The sequence below is a fragment of the Silurus meridionalis genome, chromosome 25, assembly GCF_014805685.1.
Source record: "Silurus meridionalis isolate SWU-2019-XX chromosome 25, ASM1480568v1, whole genome shotgun sequence".
Taxonomy (NCBI): domain Eukaryota; kingdom Metazoa; phylum Chordata; class Actinopteri; order Siluriformes; family Siluridae; genus Silurus; species Silurus meridionalis.
The window spans coordinates 6,447,531-6,467,371 of NC_060908.1; the positions used below are offsets into that span (position 1 = coordinate 6,447,531).

Consider the following 19,841-nt stretch of genomic DNA (forward strand, 5'->3'; position numbering starts at 1 on the left):
TACCATGATCACACATAATGAAGCATGACTTCTAACTTGGGTACTTTAAACCCACAGTTAATTAGTTTACTCGCTTTTATTTTTCACACTGCAGTTCTCTTTGTACACAAGTCTTATGTTCTCTTTTCTCTTTACATGCTGTTTCACTTTTCTATGGCCAATTGCCTAACACTTGCAACACCGAGGAAATGTTGAAGTCCCTGAAATGGTCAGTGGGAAGTGATAAGTCAGTCGGTGCAGATGTGTTTGTAGGAAGTATGTGGGAATTTGGACAATAGTTGTGCACTGTGGTTGTGTGTCCAACTTTACAGATTAGGTAAGCAGCAATAGCAGCATCCTAATGAACAGACACACACACATACACACACACACACACACACAGGAATTTTCCAACTACTGTATTGTATATATTCAAAATTTAAGACCAAATATCTACTAAGATCAAGGGTTGGGGTTAGGGTTAGGTTAGGGTTATTGTTTGAATCCTAGTTAAATCTTGTATAAAGTTGCATATAAAAACAAGCTACACACCCATTTATTTTTAAAAATGAAGAATTTTGTTGTATTCAAAAAATCTAATCTTTTTTTCTTGAAAGTAAATGAATCGACGTAAAAAAAAAAGCAACCATTTTCAACCATCACATTTAAACCTATGCCCAAAAGTAGTTACCAAACATCTTTTTTAATCAATCAAGTGATTTTGAATAAATCCCTAAATAAAGATCAGCAGGTTCTGTAGAAATTTTTGACATCTGCTTGGTGATTATCTGACTGCTGAAGTTCTACAAAGACCTTGCCAAACAAGTACAGATCTCATGAAAGGAAAGGCTCATGAATGTCCAAAACATCAGGTGTACCATGCAATACTGTGAAGGTCCTTGTCAAGAAAATAAATTGCCGCACTACAGTGACATTACCAAGAACAGGACGTCCCTCAAAATTGATAAAAAGATTAGATGGAAACTTGAGATGAAAATTCACTGAGACAACCAAGAGACCTACAGCAGTATTAAAGGTTAAATATTAGTTGATAGAATTTTACTAGTTAAATGCATTTCATAACAATCTCTCTGGGCTGGGTCGAAGGGTCTAATCTTTTCTAAATCATTCCAAATCGTGTGACTAAATCAGTTATGATCGAACAAGTGTCATGGCACAAAAACAAGACATTCTATCTGCCCAAGAAGACCATACCCCCACTGAAGCATGCTGGTGGCAGCATTCTACACCTCTTCAGCTGGGATTGGGGCTCTAGTCAAGATCATGGATAGCTCCAGTCAATTCTGGCAGTTCTGAAAATAATTTTCATGAAGATAATGAGCCAAAACGCAACTATAATTCTTGAAGGGAATGCTCCAGAAGAAGTATTTGGAAAGGCCAAATAAGAGCACAGGAGATCATTTAGCAGTTTGATAGATCTTGAGTATTTTTGCAAAAAAATAGATTACAACAAGATGTTGTAACGTTATGCATTTACCTTAAAAGACTGGTATTAATAGTAACTTATTTATTTATAACTACTTATCAGCATGTGCACTTGTGCGTTACCAGGCTATTGTGAGCTTTGATTCTGAAAAAATTACAATTGATCTGACATAATTTCTGTTGGTTTATAATTTTATTCAGCACAAAAACCTGCAATTTTATCAGCCCTGTGCAGACCTTTATATACATTAGTACTTTTTGAAAAGAATGGTGTAGAAAATTATATGTAGCACCCTTCATTTAGTTTTTATAAAAGTATTAAAAACCAACTGAAGACTATTGAAATACTCTTGTACACTGATCATCCTCATCCACCTGCCATTCTAATTGAGCAAACATGTTTTTGGCCAAACTTTTATGAGAAAACATGAAGCTATTAAAAGTAGCAATATACAAATTGGTGACGAATTCAAGGAAAAAGCGGTGGTTCAGTTAAGCTGTGGGAGGCTTCTTTTTTTTCCACTTCGAGTGAAACATCACTGCAAGTCATTACAAAGATATTTGAAGTGATAATCTTTATCCACTTCTAGCCAAGTGTTCATTGAATGGCTTAATGAAGATGGAAATGTTGTAAATCATAAACTATGGTCTTTAAGGTCATTGAATTGTGACAAAAAAACATCTAGAACCTTATACTAGGTTTTGTAGCTTGAGCACGTTACAACAATGACTAATGTTCATCCTCTTGTATGTTCCGAAATGTGTAGAATCTATGTCAAAGTGCATTCGAGCTGCACTTACAAGATAATACAAGCTGCTTATTGCTATAAACTCTTACCTGCATTAAGGTCTAGTGGGGCCAAGTCCAGACTATACAAGGAAGATTGAACTTTGTTCAAAACTACAGCTTAATTATTTTAATTTATATTTTCTTGGATTCCTTTTGGTTACTGAGGTCTGGGTTAAATAAAAATTGTATTAGTAATTATTTAAATGGAATGTCCTCACAAGGTTTTGAGTGTGTGTATGTATGTATGTGTGTGTGGTGCAAAATTCAGTCTGGAATGTATAAAGTGCTCTATCTAAAAACTTCTATAAGCTTGTAACGTCTATAAACTTTCTAAGTGGTGCAGCTAAAACAGAGAAAAGGCCATGAATAATGATAATATCTAGCACAGGAAGAACAACTGCAGAACAACTCACTCAACTGTGTGATTTCCTGTGCAAGGAACTGCACTGACATCAAACATCACAGTTCCTTATCTACCAAAGTGCTTTTGCTGCTTTTTAAATAAGGTGCAAAAATAGAACGCCAAAGGTGTACCGGGTACATCATGAGAAATCTTCTTCTCGTTCATAAATCAGAACGATCAACAGATGACTCAGGAGATGGAAATGCATAGTATCATTTAATGTCGTTACATTTCTTTTTTTTTTTTTAATCATTACGATCGGTAGATCGATGGAAGCTTGCTGGAAGGGGTTGTCGCTAGAATTTTCACTGATGCTGCCTTTTTTTTTTTTTTTTTCGGGGGGGGTGGGGGTGGTTTGGAACAATGAATGTGCACAGACTGCGCGCTTTATAGTTTGGTGTGTTTTGATTATGGAATCATATTTAGAACAACTAGGGCTTGCTTCATCTTTCTTCTTCATCTTTGCAGGCCTCGACCCTAGGAGACAACATGAGCGATAGAGAGAAAGCGACAGAGCGAGTGAGTGAGAGAGTGCAGAGGGAAGTGGGGGATGGGTCAACCACAAAAAGTGCAACGGGGAAATTCACACGAAAAGACCTTTTTGTCTTTTAGTCACTTCAAGCGCTCAAAAACAGCATGATTTATCTATCTATCTATCTATCTATCTATCTATCTATCTATCTATCTATCTATCTATCTATCTATCTATCTATCTATCTATCTATCATCTATCTATCTATCTATCTATCTATCTATATATTATAAATATTATAAATATTATAAAAACATATGTTACTGTTATCTGGATAAAACACAAATAATTTTTTTTAGAAATATTAGGGTTCTTTTTTGTATTTTAGATGGACAAGAATAGTGTCCAATGGGTAGTACACTTCTTTAAAGACTTTTGAAGGACACAACCCAACCCATAAAATGCAGAAATAATATATAAAAATATATAATAAATGATAGATCTGTCGCTGGTCATTTTTATTCTGTTAACCAAGGAGGTGTGTATATTTGTTATTTTTTAAATTCACTTTGAATCTGGAACAAGGCCAGACAAGGTTTCAATTCCCCTTCCTTATGAGAATACTCTCCTGTAACCATGGTGACAGTCTTGACAAGGTGTGGGTTAAGGTGGGGAGTTTGTTTCAGTTTGTGTGTGTGTGGGTGGCCATTTAGTATTTTTTTTCTTTGGCGGGGACCTAAAGTCTTCACAAGAATTGGTATATCTGACCGATTTGACCTTGTGAGAACATACGACTGGTCCCCACAAGAAAAACATCTTTGTTTGTTTGATTGTTTGTTTTAAATGCAGAATTGCAGCTTTGATTAAAACAAAAAAACGGCATGCTTTCCTTTTGGTTGCTGGTGTTCAGTTCAAGTTTTGAAGTGTAGCACAGCATTAATTATCTTCATTAATATTTATGTAGGTCCTCACAAGGATCTGTGAGTGTGTGAGTGGAGTGTAATGTGTGCATGTATATAAATATAATGTCTGAACATGTTTGTGTGGTGTGTGTGTGTGTGTGTGTGTGTGTGTGTGTGTGTGTGTGTGTGTTTGTGTGTGTCTGTATGAATATGTGGTCAAAGTGGTACTGCTTTAGCACAAAAGTTGGGTGGAAATAAGTGTGGTGAGAAAGAGATGAGATCTTGCTGCGAGCGCTTCGTCTCGTCCTGTTTGGTTTCGCTATGACACATTTTGCACACTGCTGACCTACAAGTGTTTCTACTACAGCTCTTCCAAATGTGCAGATGACCAACGTGTTTCGGATTGAAAGGGGCTACCTAATGTTCATTACATGCTGCAGTATGTTAATGAGACGTGCAAGCAGATGCTTAGGTGTTTGTGGGATTTTTTACTTTACTTCTTTTTATGTGAAAAGTGAAATAATTTCTGATTACTGGGTCCTCCATTTAAAATGCCAGTCTATCTGACTAAATGTTGAAAAAAAAAGGTATGGCTTACCAAGTCAATTCAAAAAGGTTATTTCAAGCACTATAAGATGGGTGTAAACTATTTCCTGTCTATAAGAGCAGGTAAGTCAGTTAGAGAGGAAGAAAACATGTCAGAAAAGAAATGTCAGCTCTTTCATTAAGCAATTAAAAGAAATGAAGATAAATATATAATCATGTCTTAGCTTTTTAAAAAAAGAGAGAATCAGGAGATGAGTCATATGCTTCTTAGTTGTACACTGATACATATTTTAAAAAAGTCTGTGTAAAAAAAGAAAAAAAGCTGCATGACTGTGTGAAGCAGGGTCGTTGTACGTCTATTTTAGTATACGGTTTGTATTAGTGTGAGAAGGGTGTCAGTTAGCGTGTGTGTGTATGTGTGTGTGTGTTTGTGTGAGCCACAGCACACCGTTGCTGCAATGTGAGAGAGGATATGATCACTGACTGGGTCGCAAGCCTAAACCTCATTGGCTGACTCAAAAAGGCCACTCTGGCTAAACTGATAGACCTTATCAAGGTCAGCAGCCACTTCCCCTCCCTCTCTCTTCATCTCTTCTTTATACACTTTATTTTTTATTCCTTTTTTCTTTTGGGGGGTTGTCCTAAACAAACATCATAACTCAGACGCTAAGTCTTATTCCAAAATGGCCGCTCACTGCTGTGACGTTTATGTGTGTGAAAGCAGTTGTGCACATGCTGCAAATGTGTGATACGCAAGACAATGTCCTCATTCTGTGTTCATCGCTTCTTTAAAATGATCGCCTCATTCACATTGGTCTTGGCAAATACGTTTCCAAATAAGGGCAAAACTGTCTGCGCAGTCAACCAATCGCAGCAAGCTTTAAAGCCATGTGGCCTGTGGGAGACGGTGACAAAAGAGAAGTGTCTTTTTTTTTTTTTTTTAGGAGGTCTCTGATCTTTTCATAAGGCTTTCTGTACTTGGGTTAAAATGAAAAGCAGACAGAGCATGACCTGTATTATTAATGTTCACTTAGTCACTATTAAGACTAAACTTTATAAGTGTCTCTACAGTATGCATAGATATTAGATCACCCACTGTGTAGAAGTTTTCCATGAATTTATACATATCTAATATTTTGTTCCATGTTTAACTATTAGCCTGTGACTAGCTGTGAAGCTGAAATGACTTGCTATGCTAACTTGTTTTAAATGAATCAGTTTTCCAGTAAAACTGAAGTAGACGAGACTGATGACTCAAGGCATAAACATGTACCATGGTTGAAAGTTTGCACTCTTAGTAAAAGAGGTATATCGTAGGGTCGATTCTGTAACAGTTACCTCGATAGATTAATTGATAGATAGACTAAGATAGACTGGAGGAGGATAGGGATATGAACAATTTAGCAAAATCACTCAATGATGATTTGTAAAGACTTTATAGATTACATTTATTGCATTTTGACAGCTGCCCTCAACCAGAACGACTTACATTTATCTCATTCATACAACTGAGCAGCTATTGGGTTAGGGGGCCTTGCTCAGGGGCCCAGGAGTGGCAGCTTGGTGTGGCACGATGTTTGCTTTCAATTATTAAGTAATTAAACTAGATCGTATGATATCCATTAAATGCTTATAAAGAACAATCACACCTTTAAACTTACATTATAATTTCACGATAAATAAAGTTCTGAATTATTATTACTAATTTTATTTGCATTATTTTATAATTTTTTATGCACCAACTATATTCACCAAAATAGGTTTTTAAGAAATATCTACAACATGAATCCCAGTCTTTTTTTATTTCTTTTTCATTAAACACACTGGTGTGTAAGGAAGTGTCAGTTGGAATGATCAACGACAGAAACTGCTTTCTCAGCTAAATTAAAAACAAAAAATAGTACGCTGCAAAACATGAACTCTTTTCACATATGCAGAGAAAGTGGTAAATGAGAGGTAAAATTGACATCATCAAGGTGAATATGAGGAGTGATCATACTTTCATCACAATATAAGAAGTGATCAGACTTTTAAGAATGTGTTGCATTAAACCAGCACGATGTGCTAAAACAGTGAAAATAACTATTTACTGGTATAAAGTAGAATTAAATGTGAAAGTGTATAAGTACATGTTCCTAACATCTCCCAACACACCATTGGAGGGATGATGGATCATACATTTTGATGGCAGCCATTGAACCTTACAATCAGTACTTCTCTTTGTGTGCAACCTAGATAAATCCATCTTGTAAAAACAATATTATTGACAGGTGTATCTACTAACGTCTTTGATCGGCATGGTCTAAAAACCGCATAGCCATATGGCTCACTGAATGGATTATCAAGAATAAAAATGATATAATGGTAAATGGATTGTGAAGGACCTCAGCCATCCCAACAATGGACTCTTTTCTTTGTTGCGTTCAGGGAAATGCTTCTGCTCCCTGAAAGCGAACACAGAGAGAATGAGGAGGAGCTTCTTCCCACAGGCCATTCGGAGGTTAAACCAGGAAACACCCAGGATCTAAAAACTAGTCCACTCTCTCCATCGCCACACTTTTCTGCAAACATTTTTTCTTTATCTCTGGACTGTCACTTTAACTGTGGATTTGCACAGTGCACTTTATACCACACTGCACACTTTAAGGACAATCACATCAACCCTTATGTGATTACTGTTTACTGTCATAAGCATACCTTGTATATACACTTTTCCTCATATATATATATATATATATATATATATATATATATATATATATATATATATATTTATCTTATCTTTATACATTTTATATCTTAAATAGTTTATACTCTTTATTTATCTGCCTTCTTTTTCCTTGTATTATTTTTGCCGGACAGTTGTATAAAGCATTTCACTGCATGTCGTACTCTGTATGTATGTGTATGTGACAAATAAAATTTGATTTGATTTGAATTGATAAATGATATGGATCTTCATAGTGACCAAATCTTAAATGACTTGAACAGCAGTAGGGTTGTGGTCAAAAAACAATCACTAAACACCAAAAAGTAGAAGTATATTTGTTGAAGTATAGTGTAGTAAAGTATAGAAGTATTTTTTGCTTTAAAAAGAAATGTGATGTGGTTTAATGTTCACTCTTTGAAAAGGATCCCAATTAAGTCTTCGGATCATTGGATGGTGTAGTCAAGGGTTCTAAATCCAGGGTCCAGGATTTCCAGTTGGAACTCTCTCTCCAAAGGAACTGGCACCCTGCCATGAATTGGTCTCGTTCATTTTTTTCACGATAATGAAATACCCCAGTTCCAAAAATTAAAAAAAATTGAATGTTCAAACTGAGGAAATGTAACGCTGAATCACAGCCATTGTCTGTAAACACAAATGAAGGATAAAAAGCTATCATACAAAGAAGAAGCCAGAAGTGAACATGATCCAGGAACACTGTTGTCCTCTCTGGGCCAAAGCTCTTTTAAAATGGACAGAGGCAAAGTGGAAAACTGTCTAAAACTAATGAGAAGAAGGACTAATTGGCTTATCATCTGTACTCAGTTCAAAAGCCTGCAGCTCTGATGGTATCGGGATGCATTAGTGCATATAGAATGGGCAAGGCACTATCGCTGTTAAAAAGTATACACAGGTTAATTACAAATTAAAAGCATTTGGTACATCATGAAACAGAAAATACAACAAAGAAGACCCAGACCTTCTGTATAAGAGCGTATCAAATCCTGTATTAAATGGGACAACTCCAGGTTGGAGTTTTGAGAGAGAGATGTTGGTCTGCTCTCCGCATTTCATAGACATGTGTAAACTGTTGTTAGAAGAAGAAGGGATGTTGAACAGCTATAAATTTGGCTTTGTCCTTACTCTTTAAGCTGTGTTGCAACGAAATTCAAATTTACCTTATATTTTCCTGAAAATGGTACATTTCCTTAGTTTGAACATTTGACATGTTTTTTTATGTTCAATATTGAATAACATTTGAATTTATGAGATTTGCAAATCAATTCATTTTTCAACTTACATTTTTCAACGTACATATGCATCTATACGTCTATACATCTTGGGTGGACGCTTAAAAAATAGGTGTAAAAAATATTCTGTCCACATTAGTAGTAGAAAGCCATTTTTATTTCATGTACACTATATGACCAAAAGTTTGTAAACACCCTATCACATTTGTGATATAACCTGCTATCAGTCAAATTCTGGGTTTGCACAGAACACAAACGATGGCAATAGGCGTTGAGATGGTGGGGTGTAAATGGTTTATTTACATTGCTCGAGAGGTGAAAAAATATATACAAAAAGTAACCCAAAGCCATCAAAAGAAAAAACATAATGTAAATACACCAACCAGATATCTTTCTGGCCACCTGCCACCCCTTTTTGTTGCCAAAACAGTCATGTCTCCAGTTCACCATTGTTCCTTCCTTGGACCACTTTTGATAGATACTGACCACAGCAGACTGGGAACATCCCACAAGAGCTGTAGTCTCGCAGATGCTCAGCCCCAGTCGTCCAGTCATCACAATTTAGCCCTTGTTAAACTCACTCAAATCCACACGCTTGGACATTGTTCCTGTTTTTAACTTCATCAACTTTGAGGAGAAAATATCACACAAATCCACTAAGACTCTGCGTTAGTATTTTATTTTCTTCTATTTTCTTCTTTATGTTATTTTTGTTTCTCAGTGATTACATGTATATGTATATACAGTGTATATCTGTGTATGTTTTGTAAGTAAGTATTCAAAGTAATAATAAAGCATGTCATTGTGTTCCAGCCAGGTGAAACTCTCCACAAGCATCCATGAAACATGATATCGCCATTTCCAACTAACTCATCTGGCAGCAGAGTATGCACTGTTCATAGATACACTCGTGTCCTTGTCTCCCTCATCTGACCCAAGGCTATGGCTATCATACCGCCTGGTTCCCGTCCCCCAAGTCTCAAAGGCTTCTACACAAATACTAACATTTTCCTCCAAACTACAAACCAATTCCTAGATGCTGACAAAGACAGCGTCATGTCAAGTAGCAGCATCAGTGTTTTTTTAAGTCTTGGTGTATGTGGTCATGACTACAGTCCTGCCTCACCTATAGGTGAGAATTCTGCTGACTCATGATCTCAGTCTGCCTACTGTTCATGCACATTCTTTACTTTCTTTCAAGTGTTAAGTGTGTGTCCTTTTTCCCCACCTTAAATAGGATTTTAGGGTGTGAATATTATTAATATAATATAATTTATTATATGACTTCATTATATAATTACAATAGTATTAAATGAATTTGCTATAAATTCTTATAATACTTTAAATATTTGCCTTCAGCACGCAAGCTACCGTTTCGACTACAGTTACGATTGCGAACATGGATCGGTCGCTATGTCACAAAAGCTTTATGTGCTTGTTGAACATCTCGTTTCAGATTTGGTCCCCTTTTACTGTCACAAGACATTGCACTCTTCAGGGAAGACTTTACAAACAATTTGAGTGTGGATGTAATGATTTGTGTTCGTTTGTACAAAAGACTTGTCAGGTAAGGAGGTCTGGTGTGCGAGTTCCTATTCACCGCAAAGATGTTCAGTGGGGTTAAGATTCTGTTCAGGGGCTCTGTTCAGGACACTTAAGTGCTTCTAATCCAGCCTTGGCAGACCAGTGGAGCTCCTGGAGCTTGCTTTGTGTACAGGGATATTGTCATGCTGGAAATAGTTTGGACGTCTTAGTTTTTGTGACGTGAAATCTTAATGTTAAACACTCATGTGCTCAACTGCGTGGCAACAGTTTGGTGAAGAATGCCATTTGAGTGTGTTGGGTGTGGCCACATTCTTTGGTTGTATAACCTTGTTAATCACAAGCACTTAAATGATTAATATATGAACCAGGGGTGGGTTTAACCTGCTGTAGGTCCTGGGGTTCACACTTCAAATATACCCTTCTATCTATGGCTTCACTATAGAAGAATCTTTAGGAAATACAAACCAGCCTTTGCTAGCTGATTTTATTAAGAATGTACTAAAGCTAATCTTGTGCAACGTCTTTTGATAGAAACTAACCATTTGAAACCTTCAATAAAAAGTACAGCTTTCAGTATCACTATTGCACTATTACTCAACCAGGCATGGGGTGTTTGGGCCAAAAACATCCAAACAACATTTTAAAATCTTTCAAAAGAAAACAAACCTATTAGAGTTTCCCCTGAAGGGCAAAACACATGGAGATAAAAGTACTGAACCGTACATTTACTTGTCTCTGGGGTCATACCATGATTGTTTGCAGCTTCAGTATGTATCGTTATCTTGAAAAGGTGTTGGTAAATAAAATGTAATTATTTAATTTAATATATATAATAAATGATTAAGGTGAGGATGGTGCTAGATTGCATCTTTCGTTTCTGAAATGTAATTTTAAATCACTGTTTGTCTGTTACATATTCAGATCGGATCTTGTGGTGAAACAAAAAAAGAGAGAAAGAAAAATTACCAAAAGCGCGAACCCCACAAGAAAATGGAAAATCACAGAAACTTGAGTAATATCTGAACAGTAAAATCAATATGTGATGGCTTAGGAAAGTCTGCTTCTTGGCCAGGCTAGCTTGGTGTTCGGAGAAATAAAACCATGAGGTTAAGACAGAAACAGGAAGTAGACACCTGACTACAGTCAGGCACACAGGCCTCGCTCATTTGGTTATCAGTGATGCTTAACACATTTTTGCAGAAATGTTCTTAGTTGGCTTGTAATGCTTCAGATCATCCGAATTAACCAACAGCAGGTGGTAAAAAAAGAAAAAAAAAACAGTGTTATTCAGATAAAGAGTTAATGAACATTAAAAAAAAATGTACTTTTCCTTATAACTCAGCCAGGCGTTAAACACATGCAGCCTTTTAGAGATTGTGAGTGACTCCGTAGAGGTGTGTGAGCTACAGCGTGGGTTGCTGTATGTTTTTTTTGCAGGTCTGGGTGCAAAACAGAGGCACTTTGAAGTGCATGACTAGCTTTTAAGCGCCAAGAAGCAATTATGTATATGCGGTTTAGCGCAGCAGAGCCTAAGGCAAACAAGCTCGTGACCCCACTTTCCCGCCAAATTACCTTGTAGCCCACAAGCACAGCCATGCACGAATACCTTCTTTCAATTGTTTTTTCCCCCTTTCTTTTCTTTTAAGTCTTCACAATTCCTGCTAAACGAAGCACTTGTGTTTCTGTTCTGTCAGGATTATTAATTATGGATATGAAAGTTTCATCATTCATCATTTAGTTAATGTCTTTATTACAGCAAAGTAAAAAAAAAGATTTATTTATTTATATATATATATATATATATATATATATATATATATATATATATATATATATATATATATATATATATTGCTCTTTGAATATGACACTTATATGAGTTTAATGGTAGGAGTCCAATTTCTCCCAGTTATTTAATGTACTTGATTGGTAACAGCTAACTATAACCTTGTCTAAAACTTATGTCTCATCAGTTACTATATTTCTTTAGCTAACTAACAAAAATTTGTGTTTGATTTAATTCTGATGTCATTCCTGTATTTTGACTATGAGTTTTGAGTTCAAATCGATCGTTAATGACACCAAACGCAAGTTTTGATTTCGGAAATAGAATCGCGTATTTAATGGACTTTAAGGGGGTCGAGTGCAAAAGCCCCTGGTCACACTGGAGTTTTAAATGCGACTAAGAGAAAAAACAAGTTTTTATGATCAGAGGAATTTGCGTAATAAGATGTTGATAACAATTTAGCAGAGCCAGACCTTAATTCATGACCCATACCTCCCTATGGGGTCAATCAAGTATTCTGATTCTGATTAAAATAAGCTATAAAATGATCTGGGAAAATCCAATAAAGTGAAGTGAGCTCTGGTGCAATGTGCAGGATAACACGGACTGAATGACCTCTAAGTATAGTGAGTTGTACAAATTGATATACAATGAAATGAACTCAGTAGTGATTTTCTATAAATTAATTAAAGCACAAAAAAAAGGTTTGACGTTTGAGTGATGAAAGCAGCGTTTCTTAATGCTTGGCTTCAGAACATAAAAAAACACTGAAATGTATAATACAGAATATTCAGGGAGCTGCATTTGAAAACTAATAACCCAAAAAAGGAATTTAAACTGAGACTCTTCCTCAAAAGTTTATATACTTTCTATAACCAACCAGACGTTAAAGTGTGAAGAAATGGAAGGTTTTTTTTTTTTTGGCTTAAAACAGCCACTAAATCTTTTTTGGGGAACTGTTGGCCTTTTACACTTACGCCATCCCTGAAAATAGCAACTTCTCCCTTAAGTCATCGATCCCTCTTTCATGAAGGAGGTCCAGTCGTAAACTCGAGGTAGGAATCGTTTTGGGATCTTTATGCAAAAAAAGATTACTCATTTTATTGTTCTTATGAGTGAATCTGAAAGTGTTTTGCTGTCATGTGAAGGGAATTGTGGTGGTTTCCCTCGAAACGTGATGGGCGTATATCTGAGGAGAGGTTTAAAAAAAAGCAAAAAAGCAGCCCCCTCCTAAAATGAACATCATACTCTTAAAAAAAAAAAAAAAAAAAAAATCAAACATAGTGGTTTCGAGTATAAAGCTTACTACTGCATATTTTTTTTGTTTTCTTTTGTAATATATATATAACAAATGGGTAAATTAGATTTATGATTGTGAAATGGAGCTGTGCCATATTCAAGTGTAATTCAAGTGGACACAAACTGGACAGATTGGAGACAATAAGGGACAACAGATCACTGAAAATCCATCCCACCCACTACATGATCCCATACAGAGGCAGCAGAGTTTATTCTCCAACAGACTGCTTCAGGAAATTATTTCTACCGTATGCCATTGCACTGTGCAATGACACCTCTTTGATGATAAGAGATGATAATAGCAACTTCTATACGTATCCTGTTATTTACTGTCAATTTACGCACACACATACACTCACTATTTGTATTTTTGAATTGTCAGTTTGCCTACTTTTTTAATGTAGCATCATCTGCGATATTGTATTTATGTTATAATTATTTAATTACATTCTGCTTGTTTTTTTTTTCTTTTTTTTTCTCCCCCACTACTGTGTAACCTGCTGCTGCTGTAACGCAATAATTTCCCTCACAGGATCACTAAAGTATATCTAAGTCTAAGTAATTATGGCATGATAACACTTTATCTGATAGCACAAACTAGGATTTGTTTAACAAGGACAATCACATTCTAAATGTTTCTTTGTTTCTTTACTTCTCATGAAGGAGGATGGTGTTATAGGTTGCTCTGCTGCCTGTTCCTGAGATAAGGCTGCTGTCCTCTGGGTTGTCTGGTTTCCTCCTATCTCCTAAAAACAGTCAGTGAACATGACTGGCTGTGCAAGGTGTCAATAAGTGTAGGAATGTGTTTGTGTGCATCTCCGACATCTACATGTACCTCATCCAGGGATCGTCGCCTGATCCATCACAGCCCTGAGCAGGAAAGAGTGTGGGTAAAAAAATGTAAATTAATGAATTAATAAAAATCCTAAACAAAAAAAAACATGTACACACACTGACATTTTCTTCCCCTTTTGAACTATTGCTCATATTTCAGTCCTCCTTAATGTATTGTAACCTTCATACACACAAACCACAGTCTACCTGCTTACATTCTATTAAAGTATGTGGCAAATGTAAACGTTATCTTTATTATTAGCTTTGGTGTTCTGCCCTTGAAAATACCCTGTTTTACATCTACGTAGTTTAGTAGGCAATAGAGCTACAGCCTCCCCTTGTGGTCATTATTAGTGTTTCAGACATTCCTGTTCTCCATGTGTGAGTATATGATAATGATAGACCTCCAATTAAAAGTAAGAAAATGTCTACAGGCATCAATTAGTTCAATCCGGATTTATTATCTAGATACACTTTATTGCCAAAAGTATTGGGTCATCTGGTGATAAGTACAGTATGTGATTTTTTATCCTTCGGAGAAGATGTTCCACTAGATCTTGGAGTATTAATGGATATTTGTGTTCATCAGCCACAAGGGTATTATGAAAGGCAGGTACTGATGTAGTTGAGGAGGCCTGGGGTGCAGTCAGCGTTCCGCGTATGTGGAGTGTGACATGTTCTCCATATCCACTTTCTCCAGGTTCCTAAAACATGATGATTGGATTGGCTGATTAAAATTGCTAGATGTAAAGAAGTGCCTGAATAAGTGTGTATATTGCCTGATAGACTTCCACTCAAAAAGAAATCATTTCAACAGACCTACAGCAGTAAAAAAGAATTTGTTGATTGAGTGCAATAGTTTGGATCCTGGATATTGTTTTGCTCTTGAAAAGTCTCATTAAAGCGAACATTACAGCAATTTGAGTGTCAAATATTGACATTGTATGTAATTTATTTGAGTCCAATTTCATAATCCAGAAACTATAATTCGATACTGAATACAAAAAAAAAAGAATTTAAAACCACCAAAAAAAGTTTTGCTCATTTTTGTCGCCACCAGTAGTCAGTTTGCAGAAAAGACATTAATCTATCAACATTTTTTAACAAAGGTTTATTCATTGGTTAACATTGATCAGTCACTGCAGTGTTTTTGTGATCAAACAAGACTAAGATTATGTAAAAATAAAATGTTAGGCATTAGATGAAAATAAAAAGCAAAAGATTATTATATAGTGATAGACACAAAATATAACCACGTTCCCATCACATTCTCAAAGGCTTTTAGATATTTATTCTTTGATCAGAGGTGAGAAATGACAAGTTGTAAAATGTTGTACAGTTCAGAAATAGAACACAATCGAGTGAAGCGGGTTTTTTAGACAGCTGGCGATATCGACGTCGACAATGGGTCGAGCCGAGGAACTTTTCTGGGACGGGATGCCGACTCGCGTTTACGTCTTCACCGCCGTGTCTCTGGACCTGTAGATGACTCCTCTGCTCTTTAGTTCTCGCACCACTCCTAATAAACAGTGACACATTTTAACAATAAAAGATGAAAGGTGTTATAAAATATTACTAATAAAATCCCTAACTGTCTTGATCATGGCTTTCTTTAATAGCATTTTCAGTGTGTGTGTGTATATTATAAAGCACCTACATACACATTTTATATATATTTATTTATATATGTGCAGCTTGTATAGCAGTGCAAATTTACTGTCCTCTAAAAACAACTTAGTTCAGCAATTATTGTCGAAATAACTGGCAGCAAAAGTGAGTACACCCTGAATGAACATGTCAAAACTGTGTCCAAAGTGTCAATATTTTGAGTGAGCACCATTGTTTTCTAGCACTGCCTTAACCCTCATAGGCATGGATTTCACCAGAGCTGCACAGAGATCCATAATGACATTACAGAGCTGATGGATGTTAGACACATGGCGCTTCTTTATATAAATCTCCTCCTTAGTCTTCCTCTTTTCCTCCTTCCTGGCGGCTTCATCCTCAGCATTCTCCTACTGATATACCCCATGTCCCTCCTCTGCACACGTCCAAACCATCTTAATCTCACCTCCCTCACCTCGTCCCCAAAATGCAAATGCACTAACCAAATAAAACTTCATTTATTATGCAAACAAGAAATGATTTTATTTTCCCATCTTGCATTTGTACATTTTTTTATTTATTTATCGAAATTGTAAATGAATCTAATACTTTTAAAGAACTTGTGTGCATTTGTATGACATCTCCTGTTTCCTTGGAAGTGATTTAATTTGGCAAATAATTTAGGGTCACAATTTTGACTGTCGTCTGCCCCCTAGTGGACCCTGAAGTACTGTGCATGAACAATGCTGCTTTATACTGTACACTATTTGAACGAAAGCATTGCGACACCTGACTTTTCTAGCCGCATGTGGTTCTGAGGTAGCATTAAATTGTCTCTTCAGTTAAACTAGTAGACTCAAAGCTGTTCTAGCCCCTGTGCACAAATTGAGCTCCATGACGATACGGTTTACATGGTTAAATGGAAGAGGGCTGCTATAGATCTCTGACCTCAACCCTTCTGTAAAAATTTGGGATGAACTGGGATGTCTTCTGAACCAAAGGCCTCCTATCCCTACATCAGTAACTGACTTTTCTTCAGCCATTGTGGTTGAATGATCTCCACAAAAACCCTCCAAAATCTAGGAACTAGTAGACCTTTGCAGAAGAGTGGAGTTTATTATAACGGCGATCAAATTTGGAATGTGATGTTTATAAAATACAGGCGAATATTATAGTCGGTGTCCACAAACATTTGACCATATTGTATAATTTCATATTAAGAATCACACTGGCCTTGAAATAAAAAAATCTTTAACCAACCTGGGGGTAATCTTCCAGTTACGGTTACAGCATAGACGCCTGCTTTGAAATTTCCTGTCAGAGAAGTTCAGAGATTTAGAAATGCAGTTATCATTATATACAGATAGAACAGACACTAAGTTACAGCGGAGTGAATGAATGTTACCTATTCTTTGCCACTTAGAAACCCAGCTGTCTTCAGGACTCATCATTGCAATGACGCTGTTAGGAAAACAGTCATTTAAAATCAAAAACAACAACAAAAAAACTTCATAGGGAAAAAAGAATCAAAGCAAATAAATTTACCCGTCAAAGGAGGAGCTTGTGCATTCATAAACCATCTCCCGGTTCCCCTTCATTTGCAGGTAGGACTCACAGTTATCACAGCCATCATACTCGAACTGGTCAATGGTCTGTAGAAGCAGAGAACATTAAACCAGATCATGCTTCATTCCTACAGCCTTTACCTCAGGACTAATAGATCTACATGTGCATCATGAATACAATAATCTGTAGTAGTTTATTATTTTTTTAATTTATTATATTTTATAAATGTTTTATTCATTTAATGCTTAATTGAAAATACCAAATTCTATACACTGATTGACCATATAAAATGTAATGTCTTAGAAACAACTATTTTATTTATATACAGTACAGACCAAAAGTTTGGACACACCTTCCCTTCTCATTCAAAGAGTTTTCTTTATTTTCATGACTATGAAAATTGTAGATTCACACTGAAGGCATCAAAATTATGAATTAACACGTGGAATTATATATGGAATTATATACATAACAAAAAAGTGTGAAACAACTGAAAATATGTCATATTGTAGGTTCTTCAAAGTAGCCACCTTTTGCTTAGATTACTGCTTTGCACACTGTTGGCATTGTCTTGATGCCTACTTTGAAGAACCTACAATATGACATATTTTCAGTTCACTTTTTTGTTTTGTATATAATTCCACATGTGTTAATTCATAGTTTTGATGCCTTCAGTGTGAATCTACAATTTTCATAGTCATGAAAATAAAGAAAACTCTTAGAATTAGCAGGTGTGTCCAAACTTTTGGTCTGTACTGTGTGTATATATATATATATATATATATATATATATATATATATATATATATATATATAAACTTTTGGTCTGTACTGTATATATATATATATATATATATATATATATATATATATATATATATATATATATATATGTTTGGTTTTTTCCCCCATGCAGACGCAAAACAAATCAAGATCCCGCTCATATGATGCTGGACCTATGGGACACCCTGTACTTTCAGTAGAGGAAAATACATTCAGCAAAATGAAAATAAGTCCATAGAAAACATTGAGTAATTCGTGTCTGATGATTTAATGCATGGCATAACATTGTAAGAAGAGGACATGGGTCAGACTTCCATTTACTGTCACATCTGTTACTGCTTTTGAGAAGCGTCTCTGTGCATAGACAGAAGCAGGTGATGGTTGATCAGTTCTTTCATTCATTTATTCAAGAATACTATAAAAACATGTAACACAAAGTCCAACAAAAAGACCCCAACCACTAAGCTATAAACAATATATACACACTTAAATGTAGATTTCTTAAATCCCCACCTTTGTTTTGTTATATTCAGAAAATAATTCAAACATTTCTCAAAAGCCCTTAAGCTAAAATTAAAAGTGAGAAAGCTTTACATATTTTTCTAATAAACAACATTCTGTATCTATTCGTTATTGAATATCGATTATAGATTAATAAATGGATTTATAAGTGTGTGCTGTGGAGTTTTCCAAAGTCAGCTACTGTTTGAAAACTGACCATTCGTTGTTATTTTATATTCAACTATTCATAAAGAAATAATTCAATCAACAACCTTTTTAAATAAAAAAGAGAGAGTAATGAGAAAATAGATGAAAATAAAACACCGTGTTTTTTTTTTTTTTTTTTTTTTTTTAATTAATTAATAAATTTCTCGACGAATCCAATGTAGGGTGCCATTACTTTAGGAACCGATTGTAAAGGCTGGATATAACCAAAGCGCGTTTCTACTGTACAAATAACAGCACAGAAGCTTCCTGATTATTTTAATAAAAGTAACAAAAATACAGCTGTTTTCCCCTTTTAGCTGTTTAGCTAAATCGCAGTAAATACTGCAGTAGCTCAATAAACTAGCCTACCTTGACAAGAGAACACAGCAAACAAGCCCGTAGATGACGGAGATCTTTTGGTACGGTCTCCAAGGACATCGTGTAAAGCAAAATTAAAACACTTTATTCCCAACTACAAAAAATATTTATTAAATGATGCACACAAGAGTCTAGTCTGCTTTTCCGGCGAGTGCAATGACGCCATAAACCTGCGCCGGCAGTCTTTAACACAATGGATTACAGCGATTTGCAGATCGGTTTAAGGTGAAAGTACTGCCATCTACTGGTCGAAAGTGGAGATTTTTTTTAGCGTATTAGTGATGGGAAGATCGGATCATTTTAGTGATTGGTTCTTTGAAACTTGTTCATCAAACGTATGAATCTTTTAGTCATTTAGTTAACATTTTCAATAGGCGAATCCCCTAACATGTGTGCATACAGTACATGAAATTTGACTATAGTTCCAATAATAAAAATATGCCAATGCCACTAAGAAAGAATTATAAAACAGATTGAGTAGCTCACTGCTCACCTGATCTATTGCATTGTATATCGTCTTTTAACAATAATGTCAAGACTCTGACCAAAAAAAAAAAAAAAAAAACACTGATCTTTTGCATTGTGTAGCGTCTATGGAAGTCATGTGATAAAAGAACAAACCACTCGGACTAAAGGACTAACATGATGAACTACTCAATTCTGTTTCCTGTACAAAAACTACAGAGATTTTGCAATGCATTGCTCATGTGCGTCTAGTAGAAGAAAAAAAATTGGTTGGAATGAAAACCTGCACCCACACCCACCCTTTGTCGAAAAGGTTGGACACCCCTGTTTTAAGGCGTTCATGGCATCATTTCTAAGTTGCACAATACAATCTATGA

General features: G+C 35.6%; 2 protein-coding genes across 4 annotated transcripts in view; one reads left to right on the forward strand and one right to left on the reverse strand.

Annotated features, from left to right (window-relative positions):
* Positions 1 to 7,022, forward strand: part of LOC124378720 (RIMS-binding protein 2-like) — a 113,750-nt gene extending 106,728 nt beyond the window's left edge. The window contains exons 34-35 of one of the 3 annotated variants that reach the window (XR_006924291.1): positions 3,087 to 3,137; positions 6,966 to 6,980. The gene's annotated coding sequence lies outside the window, so the exon portion shown is untranslated. Of the gene's footprint in view, positions 1 to 3,086; positions 3,306 to 6,965 lie in introns of those variants that run through there. The other 2 variants (XM_046838461.1, XM_046838460.1) reach the window with 2 other exon arrangements.
* An 8,208-nt stretch (positions 7,023 to 15,230) lies between these two features.
* Positions 15,231 to 19,180, reverse strand: supt4h1 (SPT4 homolog, DSIF elongation factor subunit). The gene is made up of 5 exons (XM_046839278.1): positions 18,991 to 19,180; positions 17,110 to 17,216; positions 16,970 to 17,025; positions 16,825 to 16,878; positions 15,231 to 15,478 (listed from the first exon to the last, which is right to left on the reverse strand). Exons 1-5 carry the CDS (start codon positions 19,057 to 19,059, stop codon positions 15,411 to 15,413), a joined length of 354 nt encoding a protein of 117 aa, XP_046695234.1. The 5' UTR covers positions 19,060 to 19,180; the 3' UTR covers positions 15,231 to 15,410.
* Between the last annotated feature and the right edge of the window lie 661 nt (positions 19,181 to 19,841).